Raw genomic sequence first — 15,239 nt, 5'->3', positions numbered from 1 at the left:
TGCCTAGGAGTACATCTAGACGGGTCTTCCTATGGAAAATTGACCCATATTTAGAAGTTATATAGGCGAATAAATCTGGAAAATTTACGTATAGAAGCGAATGGATATGATACAGACTTCAGAGCATAGAATGAAACAAATGTGTAAGTGAATTTCTTAGGCGTTTTCGATTAATCAAAGAGTAATAAATGAATTTCTGATTGAAAGACATTTACTTATGGACATGAAATTTTCTATTTTCCTTCTCCTGTGTTTTTTTTTTCTTTTTGGTCGGTTTTTTACAATATTTAATTATTATATTTTTTTCTTTCATACTTTCTTGTATAAATAAAAATTAAATAAAATTAAATTTTTTTGTGCACATATTCTCGATTCACTTTAGGAGCTCCACACTTACACAAATAATTTTCGATGGAATCGTCAATGAAATCGTTGGAGGAAAAAGCGAAACGAAGTAATGGCTTCGTACAGAACCCATTTTTTATTTTATTTGAACGAAACACAATGGCCGTAGAGAAATTGTTTAGTTGGCAGAAGAAGAGGAGGGAAGAGGGGAATGGAAGAAGGGGGTGTGGAAATAGAAGGAAGAGAAAGAAAGCATCTCTCTGAGTGCATATGTAAGATTACTGCTTCTTGTACGATCAATGTTGGCGTTTTTAGGCTGCAAGGCCATAGGTCTAAAAGAAAACTTGTGTTGTGGCATACACCAATAAGTAGTCCAGCTACACATAAGATAAACTAAATTTTTTGGCTTAAAACTTAAACTCAAGAATACTGACAAGAATAACAATGCAGACAGACTACACCAAGCAAAGACAAAAGACCTACGACCAAGACTTCATTTTTGTTCAATAATATATAAAAAAATTGAAGACAACATGAAGAGCAATAAAATATTGGTAAAAGTGAACCCGATAACTCTAAAAAAAGCAAGAGAAACAACAGAAAAGAACTACAAACAATATTAATAAATGTCATATGTGTAACGTTACCAGCAAATGCGTATAAGAATTGCAATCTGAACTCAGAGAAATGACATAAGGCATCATCTTCGGACATAAGTTGTAAACTGCATCGAGGTTCACGTTTCAGTTTGTGAGCATTTTTTATCAATGTAACTTTTGTATCATTTATTATTTGGCTGCAATTCACTGTTTGCAGACCTATAAATTCCCACTGTAATTCGTTAATGTTAAAACGAAGTTAGATACATAGAATTCAAAATCAGATATGTAGGTGTCCAAGTCCCTATTAAGTACGTAATAAATAACTTTCGAGCTTGACCGAAACTCACGTAATTTTTTAAATTAAATGATTATTAAAAATTGCAGTTCGGCATTGTGTCTATGTCACAATAATGTATAATATATATGTATATATGGCTTTCTGACGTCTACTTCTCCTCTATCCCTGTGTCATGGGTTTCTAGTGCCCCGAAGCTTTATGTTAAAAGCAGGTAGTAAAGTGAGTGGGACACTTCTTACACAGGTAGGTGGACGCACAAGCTCATTCCCAGGGTGGACAGGCCGAATCCAACTCACTTCAACCCTAACTTCTACATTACACAATTCATGAACGCGCACGGGAAATTCAACTACTACCTTGCTAGATTTTTAGAGAAGGTTGACGGAAAATGTAGCAGCTGCCCACTGGAGGATGAGTCCCTTGAGCATCTCCTCTCCCACTATGAGGGCACGGAGGAGGAAAGGCTGAAACTCATATCCACCATCCTAAAAAACAACGACACTTGGCCTTATAACCCTGAGCCTCCTCATCAGTAAAAAACTATACTACAAAGCCTTTGCAAACTTTGTGGCAAGGCTCATCTCCAGCAGGACTACTCACCATTAAGTGTACTCCCTATATAAACTATATTGACTGTCATTTTGTTCGCCGGTAGGGGACCCTACAGGCCTTCCTTTTTTTTCCCGTTTAGCTGTGTAAAACCACATTGTGTGTTTTGATATCTTCTGTATATAATTTGCTGCGCAATCCTATGCACATTCTTTCGCCATTTATGTATATGTTGTCTTTATGTTTAGCAATTGACGCCCAGCAATGGCACACACGTAATCTTCATCCTTTCTCTTTCTCCTCCCCGTCTTTTCCTCCTTCCCTTTCTTCTATTTTCCCCCTTACCTTTTTTTCCTTCCTTCTCAAGCTATGTCTCTTTGGTGCCGCCTGGACCTATCAACTGTCTATATATATAATATATATACATTCGATTTTAGTTTACAGACTGCACGTATCGGAAAAAAGATAAAATATTAAAATCGTGTCAAATTTGACCCTCAGGTTTTGTGCAATTCTCTAAGAGTTTGACATATTCTGAACCGAAAAAATTGAAATAACGGAAAAAAATTCCATACTTTTGTATGGATCTGTGGCGTCTATTTCGTTTACTATCTCGCATTGGGGTAAAACATAAGAGTCGACATTTGGCCTGAAAACTTGATTTAAGGGGCATTAATGCTATTAAATGTCGGTGATTAAAAGTGGATTAGGTGGTAGATTAGGGTCAGGGGTATATCAGGAGAGGGGCAGACTTAAAAAGATTTTACTCGTTATTAACATTAATTTTTGTTCTATTTTTATAAAACTCGTTTACGCACCAAAAATTATGCTTTTAGTCATTTAATAATATTCAATATTGTAAATTAGTTTTTACAAGCAAATTTCATAACAAATGGCGTCACTCATAATTCAATTTATTATGATTAATAATATAAAAGTTATTTTTTAATGAGAACTGAACAACCGAGTGCGTTACGCAACCAGGTGCTTAATTTTCTACTGTATGAGCTAGTTTTAAGCAGTTGTTTCTCCAAAAATATTAACAATAATTGACGATAATGCCGATATTCATATAAAGTTTTTGTTCTGAATGATCCATAATCGTCTGCAAACTGATTTTCCTCTTTTTGTTGATTCACCCTGCATAAATCCTACATATTTTCTATTTTAATTAATACACAATTTGTTCATAAAACAGATACTAGCTCAGCCAATAATTAGTCTAATTCACAAAATAACACCTTTTACCTATAGCTGAGATAATTTTTATTGAGAAAAACTAACGTTTTCGGCTTATTCAATAAGCCATCCTCAGGTTTTAACTTTCGAAAAAAAGGAACACTATCGTTCCATTAAAAGAATACAATTGTTTAAAAAAATTTCAAAACATTAGTAACGGACAAAAAGAAAGAACATGGTAATATAAATAAATTACGTAGGCACGCAAGGCAAAATGTAAGTCCATCAGGATAGCTAAAAACAAGAAATACGGAGTCTTGCATGAGCTTATTGACCTTGAAAATAAGATACATGATGAAGATCCGGAAAGGTTAGTGGAAATTAACAAAGGAGTAATTCAACTAACGGATAAGGTCTATAAGAATACAACGAAAAACTTTGTCAGAAAAATGAAATGGATCATCGCTAAACAAACAGTAAAAAGAACTAGGAGGAATTTTCCAACATTTATTATGTGGGACCAGATAGAAGTTCCAGTGAAGGTAAAAGAAGTTCTAGAGAAAGGCCCCAACTTTGTCCCAATGAATTCAGAAGACTGGGAAACATCGATTCAAGAAATTGAAAGAGGAATTGTAGGCCTGGATTCCTTAGAAAAGGATTATTTCAGATGGAAGACGGTCATTAAGAACCAAGCAAATTGGAAGAAAGGAGGAGGCAAGAACAGTTGCATCCAGTTTAGTAAAAGATGGTTGAGGGTAAACGATTTAATAGCTACGAGAGCGGACAAAAGTAAACTTTTGGTAATTATGAAAAGACAAACGTACAACAAAGCGTTAGAGGATTACATAACAAAAACAGAATGTGAAAAAGTCGAATACGAAATCATCGAGAGCATTGATAGGAGAGTCAAAAGGCTAGCGGGAACCAAACTTAACACTATTTTAATTTTTCTCAAGAAATGCAATAACGCAAGACCAGGGATGCCAAGATTGTTTGCTTTTGCCAAGACTCACAAAGAAGGGAAAGAAATAAGGCAAATAGTAGAAAAACGCAAGGGACCGACTTTCATCTTAGAAAAGCGATTACACAGATTTATATCCTCTCAGCTTGATAACAGCGCACTAGTAGCACAAGATCCTGCGAATGTGGTTGAGGAAATACAAAACTTATCATTAATGGAAGAGGAAGTTGCAACAGTTTTTGACTATGAAAACATGTATCGTTCCGTAAAAATCGAGTCTTGCAAGGAAGCCCTTTTAGAGTTCTTATTCCATGTAATCCCGGAATTAGCACGTTACAACGAAGAGATGTCAGAAATGGTCAATCTAATATGTTATGAATCCTGCTTTAGTTTCAACGGCCAAGCGTACAGGCAAAAACGAGGAGTACCAATGAAAAGTCCGGTCTCAGGAATATTGTGCGAGTTGGTCATTAGAAAAATGGAGAAGAAAGTCCTGTATGATTTTAAAAAGGATGTGTTATATTTCAACAGATACGTAAACGATGTTTTTATTGTATGGAGGAATAATAGTATGATAGGCAAATTCGTAGAAAGAGTAAACAACAACAATGATGGCCTAAAGTTGAAAATGGAACAAAAGAGTTCCCTTGCTATCCATTTTCTAGACATTAGTATTGTGTTCAAAGAAGGGCATTTTTCCACCAACGTGTACGTAAAACCAACACACAGCCCACTTTATATTCCATCTCATTCTAACGACCCGTACCATTACAAGCTGGCAGCATTCCGAGCTCTTATCAGAAGGGCCTATACCTATTGTGACAACGTTATTAATAGAAATAAGGAAATAGACAGAATCACGCAAGTGGCAGAATCCCTAGGGTATAAGAAAGGCACAATAGCAGGATTAGTTAAAAAGTATGAGATGGGCACAACAAGAGGTTCGAAATACGTTCCCAGTAAAATCACAAAGTTTACTTACAACAAGAATTCAGAAGGCATTATGAAAGAAATTGCAAACCGCAAGGGGACCAGAATAGTTCTAAAAAGAGCTCCGAACCTATACACAATCTTAAGGAATGATAAAGATCGCTTTAGGAAGGAAGACAGAGCAGGAGTATACAAAATCCCGTACGAGAACGCTGAACTAGGTATCGAAAAAAATTACATAGGAGTCACAACAAGAAGTTTAGGGAAAAGACTTAAAGAACACAAGTATGACGTCAGGAAAGGATCCAACGCAACAAGACTTTCGCAATACGCGCAGACCCAAGGCTCGATAATTAAATGGGAGGAAGCGGATATTGTAAAACCCTTGAGCTCTCCAACGTTAGCAAGTACCGCAGAAAAAATTGAAATCTATAAAAGCAAGTTGGAAGAGGCATGCATAAATGCGAGGGACGCTGACAGCCTACCAACAGCTTGGAAATTCGTAGTTAAGAAATGTATCACGAACTCGTAGGCTTGTCTTAGCTTGTTTTGGCATCATTCCTCGATAATCTGCCATTCTTCTTTTTAAAAGTATCACCAGTGGAATCATTTTTATTTTCATTTTTTATTTTTCATCTTTTACTTCTTATTCCCACTATAACGATTTTATTGTATATTTATTTATATTACCATGTTCTTCCTTTTTGTCCGTTACTAATGTTTTGAATTTTTTCAAACAATTGTATTCTTTTAATGGAACGATAGTGTTCCTTTTTTTCGAAAGTTAAAACCTGAGGATGGCTTATTGAATAAGCCGAAAACGTTAGTTTTTCTCAATAAAAATTATCTCAGCTATAGGTGAAAGGTGTTATTTTGTGAATTAATACACAATTTGCTCAATTTTAAGAAATTAAAAATTATAAACAACTATGCGCTTAAAATATACAAATTAACATACATTGAAGTTTATTTTCATAAGTAAGCATGTACAATCGACAATACAAAGTCGGTCATTCATGTGATATTCAAGATATTTATATGAATACAAAATTATAACTCTCATGAATAATTAAGAATGGCTTTGGTGCTTACTTTACACTTTATTTACCAGCTTCTGGTATTGAAGAATAATATATTATCTAATATTATTTGCATAGTTGTGTAATTTCTTAACAAATAAATAACCATGTACTGTACAGTTGCTGGATTAGACTTTATATGTACCGGTAGTCACGAGTGAAGTTTGTTTTGTAAATTTATTTACTACTTTTACAATTCGTATATCGTGCTTTATATTCTAATATTTTAATTGAACGTACTCAATAAGTTTAATTAAAATTATATTTAAACAGGCACATTATAATCAAATGCTAGTATATATGAAGGGCTACGAAGTAAAAAAGAAAATTATATAATACATGTCGATATTCATCGTTTCTCTCGTTGAGCGTAGACATATGTATCAAAAGTGTTACATTTGATATCACATGGCAGATAACATCCCATATTATAATAACTTAATTATCTCTACTAAATCTACATTTATTTACTTCTAATATACATATATCTATACTAAGACATACTCTAGAATTACTACTAAGACATCTATCTGAGTGATCCACACTTCAAAATAGCCCATCTTTTATGTTGCCTTATGGTCTCAATCCTACAATCCTTAAGAATCCAAGCCAAAATCGCGTTTGAAATAACCTCCAAGTGTCTCGTTGCAGTTGACATCACTGCCATTCATAATATCGTGAAATCCCTTTAAAGTATTGAACACATCGTAGATACCACGGACCAACTGCAAATAGAAATAACAAAGCAAACAGCTCTATTAGAATATAAAATTCAGATCATAATACAATTTGTGGAGCTCGGACAAGCAATATTAAAAACTTTTAATCGGCAATAATATCATCAGAGTATGGCACATTTACCTCAACACCTGTTGGTATCATTAAAAAATTATATTAACGCGCACAGGACCGACTCAGAAAACATAACACAATACAAACAGATTCTTTACCGGGCTAAAATATATATTACTCAGACAATAGAATCTTGGTAAACAGCAGTTCTCATTATTTATTTATAGCTTAAAATTAAATCGTATTTAAATTGCATACTACACGTATCTTGTATCAAACTACTTTTATTGACTACAAATATGTGTACAGCAGCTGCGGTTACTAACAGCGTCAATTTTAATCGTATTTATTGCGGTAGTAAAGGAGATTGTTTAATATACCGTTCATAAGTTGGACGGTCTTTTGTTGTAAATAAGATAACAGACTGTCGCGAATTCTTTTGCAATACCATATCGCCATAGTATTCACTCCGTGATATGGATTTTTTTTATAAACCTATGCTGTGAAACTTTAATATACCGCTTTCGAAAATACTGTTATGTTTGTAAAACGCTAATAAATATTGGTAAATGTATCATCTACAACAGCACCATACGTAGACTATAAAAAAAGAAGCATAAGTTATTAAAAAGAGCATCGTAAAAGCATCGATTAATATTCGAGGCTATACGGAATATAAAAATGTACAGTATTCGTTGATTCAAGCAGTTAAATAATCCCTCGTATATCGAAACACGTGGTATCAAAATACGGTGGTACGTCGGTACTCCTCCGAATAATCACGACGCTCTAGTAAAAATTTTTGATAAATAACAAATATTTTATTTTCATTTTGTCATTAGTAAAATGTTTTCTGCCATAAAAATGAGTAAGTTACTTAGAAATTAAACAAAATATTTCAAATACCTTGGAAATTAAGAAAGGAACATTTCGAACAGAAAGATAAAAGGCGTTTCTGAATCTCATTAATATTTGAAAACTCTTATATTCTGTTAATTACTTTATAGTATTGCAAATGACATTGTTATCAAATCTCATTATTGAATTTTGAATCTCAAACTTTGTTGCAGAATTCAATTGTTATTGCTTCAGTTATTCTACATAGCGTCACGCTCGATCTAATGCTAAATTTTCTTTCAGAGGAAAACTTCCGTTGCAAATCGAACCGTTATTTCAATTAAAAAAATTATTTCCGAAAGGTGTTAGATACATAACCGGCACGACTCTATTGTTAAAGAAAAATATGACGAACTAGAGCAAGTCACTACTAATTTGAGTTGGAGAGAATATGTTTTAATTTAAATAAATTAAAAATATGCTAAAAATTGGCAGCCTGGCATTGTCGTAATTATATAATGTAGACACAAACTTGCAGCATAGTACTAGTCTTCAGTAATTTTACAAACTCGGGAAATAGTGTGAACTTGGAAACTAAAAAAGTCAGATGTAGAGAATTGATAAGCAGCATCCTGTCTGGATAATAAATCAGCTTGCATTGCATTGCCAGCAATTTCCTCATCTTCCAGAGAATAACTTTATTGCAGAGACATTTTCTATACACTCAAACCTGTTTTTGTGCGGTCTTTTTTTGTGCGATTTTTTATACGTGCAATGTGTTTTTGTGCAATTATTTTTGTGCAGTATACCAATTTAATTGAAATTCATATACCGCACACAAAAAATCACACAAAACAAATCGCACAAACAAAAAATCGCACAAAAATAGACCGCATAAAAACAGGTTTGAGTGTATATTTTCTGCATACGTCCGTATTATTACTTGCACATTTACTTTTGTAGGTTTGTTGGTTATTATCTAGTGTGATATGCATCGGTATTGAAAACGTACCTTAATGTTGAAGAGGAAATTGAAAACTAATGTTATGTTCGTATCAATCAAATTTTAAGAAATTACTGTTTCAACTACAATATTAGATTTTATCAATAAGTCGGTGTATACGGACACAATAAAGAGACAAGTTTCAAACACTATAAAAATTAAAAAGATGAATAATCTGCCTAATGTTTAGAACTTCTCATCTCATTTTGTCTGTATAAGCAAAGCAATAAAAAACACAAATTCATCAGAATAAATAGATGTAGATTGTCACTAATACGTCAGGAATACGTCACAAAATATTTTATTTAAGAATAATAATTACGATGACAATTATATGTGTCGACAGAAAAGCGACATATTAGCAACTTGGTCTGTAATTATCAGACAAGGTATAAAGAAAAAGTATTATATTATTCCGTTAATATATTATAAATACTTCTGTGAATTTATGTCACATTTATTTACTTATCATATTAGAAGAATTTCATCCTTTCCAGTCATAATCAGGTCAGTTTTATTTTGATAACAAAGATATCGCTAAGCTAAAAAATTGTGTTTGAATATTAAGAAAATACTATTTAAGGCATTTTAATCTATAAAGAAAATTCACTATAAGGCATTTTAAAGATTATTTCTTTTCATATCGTATTTTAAATCTGTGTGAAATGAGATCGTAAATGTTATATAAATCTTGCAAGTAATGCAGCAATTATTGCATTTCGAGTAGAAGTTGATGTTTATTTTCTTCTGTTTGAAAATTAAATTTTACTTTATGTAATACAGAAAAATATAATATTTCATAGTATGATAGCATTATTGTGAATATTTAATAATTTTAAATAAAAATTTATAAAAATTAAAAATAGTTTTATAATCAAGATGGGTTAGTGCTGGAATAATTTTTCAAAATTAAAATGAATTCGTGTGTTTTATGTAAGTGTAAAATTAAAAATTTTTATGTAAGTACAAATGTTAATAAATGAAATGAATAGAACGATAGAACGAATTTTATATTTCTGCTAAATTTGTCTAAAGATTAAAATCATTCTACGTAGTAATATCTTTCATATTATTCTGGAATATCCTTGAACACGTTAATGCTAATAACTATGTTTTGAAACAAGGTAATTTGTATTACACCATAAAATAAAAATAGATGAATTTGATATGTAATATTTTTATACTTCTATCAATTAAAAATGAAGAAAACGCCTACTTATTGTTCTCATTTACTTACATAAATAAATATAATAAATATTTTTATTGTATTTATATATATATTATGCATTTTTATGTACAGTATATGAAACTGATTTACATACATACGAGGAATACAACAAACACAGTTTTTTGGAAGCATTTTCACAAAAGAAAGCGCTTTATGTAAGAATTAGGACCAACATTTATTATACTAGCAGAGGGGGTTAACAAAATATATTTTAATTAACCTTGAAAGCGTGTAATAAAACAAATGGTTTAATGTGCACAGTTCCATTAAATTCATACAGATCACACAGAAATCTGTTATTACGTGTTTTAAAAATGCAGTTACGAAGTGAATGCATATGTATAATACAAAATTATAATCTTCTTATTAATTAAGTTAATTTATTAATCTTTTTTTAAATTTAGTTTTAGTGCTGTATTTAAAAAAATTTACATTTATAATTACATTGAAAATTCAATTAGTAATAGTAAAGCTTACTATTATTATTTTTGTGGGTGGGGGTCGCAAAATAGTGATTTTATTTATATTTATTATTTGGGGAGTCGCGGAGCTAAGAAAGTTGAGAATCGCTGCTTTAGATAATAAGAAATTGTTTCGTTTTGTGATATGTAGTGATAAAACAGAAAAGTTATGTTATTATTCTTTACTTCACAACTGGGTGCATAGGTAGACACTGGATATCTTTAACATTACTTTTTATTCAAGAACATCTTACACGCGCATGCACCCAGTTGTATAGTAAAGAATAATTAAAAGAAGGCACGGATTTGGAGTAAGTCAATTATGTTATTGTTAATTTATATATAGGAAACTATTTCACGTTTATATTCTACGACATTAACGATGAACAACATGGATACTATAGAAGAAAGAAACGGATCGCCTGAAATGGAAGTAAGAATTATATTTATTAATCTATATATATAATCGAGACGAGTTGTTAATAATAATGATAATAATAATAATCAGCTACTTTATTGTGTCTACTTTGACAACAACGCGATTATCAAGGTAAACATTTAAACAATTTAAGCTTAACATTTGATAGTATTTACATTATTTACACAATATCAATTCTGTTGTATTGATCCAGATGCTATTCCGAATGTCTGCCAGTCTCTTCTTGACATGTCAGTGTCAGTCTACTGTTCATTGGGTTATCTTTTCGATGGTTTTCGCTTCTTCTTTCGTTTGGTGACGATAGCTTTTTGGTTGCTTTAATGAAATTGCAAAGATGCCTATATAGGGTTCTGTTTTGAGTCAATTCACTCTCGTATGGTGGCCAATTAGATCCAGCTATAACACACTGTCTTTGGAATTTCTTTCGTCGGTGTTCATATTTGCTACATTCGTAGAGATAGTGGGAGACATCATCTATTTTGTCGGTATCGGTGTCGCACTTATCGTTGTTTTTTTTTGCCGAAGCGGAAAAGATATGCGTTGAAATTTCCATGTCCTAGCAGACACTGTGTGACCTCATAGTTGGGTCTCAGATGTCTGTATGTTTGTTTATTGTTGGTTGTTGGTATGAATCTGTATAGGGTTCTTTCGGTTGTGGAGTGTTCCCACTCTTCCTGCCATTGTTGTTCGACTATTTCTTTGATTTTGTTCTTGATAATATTGAGCGGTATTCTTTTATATGTTGTTGGGAGATTTTTTAATGCGGCTCTCTTTGCCAACTTATCCGCCATCTCATTCCCCTCGTTTCCCTTGTGTCCAGGGATCCACTGGAATTTTATTATTTTATTTTTGCCTAATTTCTGGGCCAGTTCAATAAGTTCGTTGGCCAGTTGTGTCCTTCCGTTTTGATTCCTCAGTGTGTGGATTACGACTCTGCTATCTGTGTAAACCTTTATTGCTCCCTTAAAACTCTGGAGTTTATTGTCTACGTGTTGCAAAGCCTTGAAGACTGCCCAGAGCTCCGCTTGAGTTATTGTGCAATGTTTAGCCATTTTTAAACTCGCCTGATATGTTTTAAAATTTTTTGGGTCATATATAACTACTCCGGCTCCGGAGCCTTCCGCGTTCTTTGATCCATCCGTACAAATTTTCCATTGTTCTTCCTGGTTTTATATGTTTGTTCTATGTCTGCTTTATAACTGATCTCTTCTGCTGGATGTCTAATTGTGTCCATGTTTTTCGTTGCTTTTTCCAGTTGGTTTTCCTTTATTTTTTGAATGAGTTCACCAATGTCCGATGGCAATTTTCCCTTCTTGATTTTGTCTTCTATTTCTTTGCTGTTTAAGCTGTTAACGTCTTCCTTTATTAGGGACCATTCCCATACGAGTTGTTTGATCCTGAGGTCTATTGGTAAGATATTTGCTAGAACCAACAATGCATCCGTTGGGGCCGTTCTGTAGGCCTTACAAATGTTTATCATGAATTTCCTTTGTATTGATCGTAGTTTTCTTTTCGTTTCAACTTTGTTTGCCGATTCGCCCCACACCTGTACTCCATACAGGATTGCAGGCTCGATCGCCGCTCTGTATATCAATCTTCCTGACCGGTGGTTCAAGCCCCAGACATTTCTAGAAATTTGCATGAGTGTGTTGCTTTTCTCAAGCATTCTTTGGTGGATTTTATTTATGTGTTCTTTCCAGCTGAGCGCCCTGTCGAAAATGATGCCCAGGTATCTCATCTCGTTCACATTTTTGATTCTGTTTCCGTTGATATATATGCCAATTTGTTTTTTAAGTTGTCCTCTTCCTAATTTTTTTGAACACACCATGAGCTCACATTTTTTATAATTTATTTCCAGTTTATGTGTTTGACTTCACTTGTTTATCTTCTCCAGGGCTCTGTTTCCTTCCTCTGCTAGCCTGTTGCAATTCTTGTTCGCTATCATTAGAACGACATCATCCGCAAAAGCCTGTATCTTTGCTCTTGCTGTTTGGTCGTATTCTTCTAACAGGCTGTCGAATGCCAGGTTTCAGAGGCCTGGTCCACTTCTCGAGCCCTGTGGGCATCCTCTGGTAACCTGCTTTATAATGTTAATGTTATTAGAAAAGTAGCCTGCTTTTCTGTTATGTAAATAATTTCTAAGTATTTCTTGCATGTTTGCAGGGCATTCTGTCTTGTTAAGTCGTTTAAATACGCTCGGCCACCACAAGTAGTCGAATGCTTTTTTAAAATCAACGGAAATTATCATGGCGTGTTCTTCCTTCTCCCACGCATTTGTTATAAAGTCTTTTACCCGGAGGGCGGCTTGGATTGTTGACCGTCCTTGTCTAAAGCCAAACTGCTGTTCGTTAAGTTTGTCATTTTTCTGGAGGTGGTAATAAATTCTGTTTATTATTAGCCCATCCAAAATTTTCCCAAGTACTGGTAATAAACTGATGGGTCTGAATTGCTCAGGGCTGTTTGCGTTTTTTGTTTTTGAAATAAATTTAACGTTTGCTATCTTCCAATTGTCAGGGAAGTAGCCTATTTTGAGACAATTGTTATAAAGAAGGACGAAGGCAATTGGGACTTCTGTGTATGCAGCTTTCACCATTTCTGCTGAAATTCCATCCAATCCTGGTGATTTATTATTCTTTAGTGTGTATATAGCCTTCTGGACTTCCCTAAAGGAAAAGGGAATGTCATTTGTATGGGTTTGACAGCTATTATGATCGATTCTGATTTCCCTGTGAATGTCTGTATCAGTATCCGGGTTGTCGCTGGGGAAGTGGTAGTCTAAAATTGTCTTTATATTCTGAGTGATATCAAAGTTGTTTTGATCAAAATTCTCGTTGGTAATGTCCGGTACATGCGTTTTCTTCCTTCCCCGGAAAGCCACTTGGAAGGGAACGTCCCAGGGGTCTTTTGTATGACTCTTTCCACAAAACTCCCGCCAACTCTTAGATCGTGTCTTGTTTATTAGTCTTTTAAATCACTTTAATGCCTGTCTATATTCGTTCTTTAGTTGTTGCTGCCTGTCCTCGTTACTGTTTCTTACCATTTTTCTCCTTAGTCTTCGGACTTGTTTCTTCTGTGTCTCTAAGTCTGTTGGTCCACCATGGTGTTTTCTTGGTGTTGATAATTTTGATTCTGGTTGATTGTATCTCAGCTATTTGTAGTGTTTCGGTGATATGTGTCACATAATTGTCCATGTCTATACTTGTGTTTATCTGTTGGAATTGAAATTGTCTCCACTTGCTGGCAAATATTTCTTTAAAAAGATCCCAATTTGTTGTTCTTCGTGGTTTTTTCCCAGTGGTCTTTGTGCCAATATGAAAGTTGTTTATTTCAGTTAGGAGATAGCGATGGTCACTTCCCGAGGGCCGCATGAGAGTTTCGCAGTTTAGTATTTTATGCTCCAGTTCCTCCGTGGTGAAAACTATATCGTCCCAGCCTTCAGCGTAGGCAGTGTAAAAGGTAGGTATAGTGGTCATATTGACAGAAATCAGCTTGTGTTCGTCCATGATATCAAAGATCATTCTTCCTCTTCTGTCCTCTCGGGGGTTGAACCAAATATGCGATTTAGCATTTATATCCCCCATTATTATTATATTATTGTTGTCAATTTTCCTTATAATTTCCTCTAGTTCACTGACACAGGTGTCATCGTCCTCATCCGGGGAGAGATAAGCGTTTATTATGTAAATCTGTGGTTTTTCGATAGGCTATTACTGCAGTAGTAAATTTTTCGTTAGATAATTGCGGAATCATTGCAAGTTCGATGTTCTCATTTCTAATTATCATACCACTTTTGGGTCTTGTTTTATTTTGGGTCTGTAAAATTCTCTAGTTTTCAAATCACACTATGTTGTTATTAATTGTATATGGTTCTTGTATGGCTATTAGATCTACGTTCAGCTCATTTGCAGTTTGTGTTATTAGAGAACAAGCAGATTTACTTTTCTGTGCATTTATCTGTAAAATTTTTATAGTTGTGCGATATAGATCGTTGGCTCCGTGTCACTGGACATTCTCCACTTAGCGCGTTATGCTCGGTTGAACATCAGTAGTATTAGGGAGAGAGACTCTGAGATAATTTGTTAAACTTTTAAGACTTTATAACTTTTATTCTAGTATCGCTCAACCTCCCGAGGGAAAGACGTCCACCAGGGGCTAAAAATGGCAAAAACCGTTGAATCGTTCGAGCGTTTCTACGATATTTGCATTCCAAAAGCTCTCGTAGACATTAAAACCACGCCCATTTTTGCTGCCCCTTCGGATATACTTCACCGCGAAATGTGAGCGAGCGTTTTTAGAATACGCCGCGCCGCGCCGATACGATATTTTTATTAAGAGATTTTTTTTACAATACGACGAGAGAAACGATGTTTTCTCTCTTTACGATCTCTCTCTTTTAAGAGAATCAATATTATTTTCTTTATTTAAGAGAGAATTAATATTATTATATATATATATATAACTTTAATATTTTTTTTCTCTTTCTTTTATTTATTTTTTATTTTATATATTTATTTTTTTTATTTTTTTGGTTTTTTT

At 33.8% G+C, this 15,239-nt stretch overlaps 2 protein-coding genes across 2 annotated transcripts; one reads left to right on the top strand and one right to left on the bottom strand.

Moving 5' to 3' along the window:
- Nucleotides 1-3,422: 3,422 nt before the first annotated feature.
- On the top strand, nucleotides 3,423-5,396 carry LOC136971220 (uncharacterized). Its single transcript, XM_067265693.1, has one exon. The coding sequence runs from the start codon at nucleotides 3,423-3,425 to the stop codon at nucleotides 5,394-5,396; it is 1,974 nt and encodes a 657-aa protein (XP_067121794.1).
- Nucleotides 5,397-11,203: 5,807 nt separating this feature from the next.
- LOC136971219 (ribonuclease H-like) lies at nucleotides 11,204-11,755 on the bottom strand. Its single transcript, XM_067265692.1, has one exon. The coding sequence runs from the start codon at nucleotides 11,753-11,755 to the stop codon at nucleotides 11,204-11,206; it is 552 nt and encodes a 183-aa protein (XP_067121793.1).
- Between the last annotated feature and the right edge of the window lie 3,484 nt (nucleotides 11,756-15,239).

Source organism: Centruroides vittatus, unplaced genomic scaffold, assembly GCF_030686945.1.
Source record: "Centruroides vittatus isolate TY-2023 unplaced genomic scaffold, ASM3068694v2 contig_2367, whole genome shotgun sequence".
In the NCBI taxonomy this organism is placed as follows: Eukaryota; Metazoa; Arthropoda; class Arachnida; order Scorpiones; family Buthidae; genus Centruroides; species Centruroides vittatus.
The sequence above is the reverse complement of the archived record's forward strand: the minus strand, read 5'-3'. Positions and strand labels throughout refer to the sequence as shown.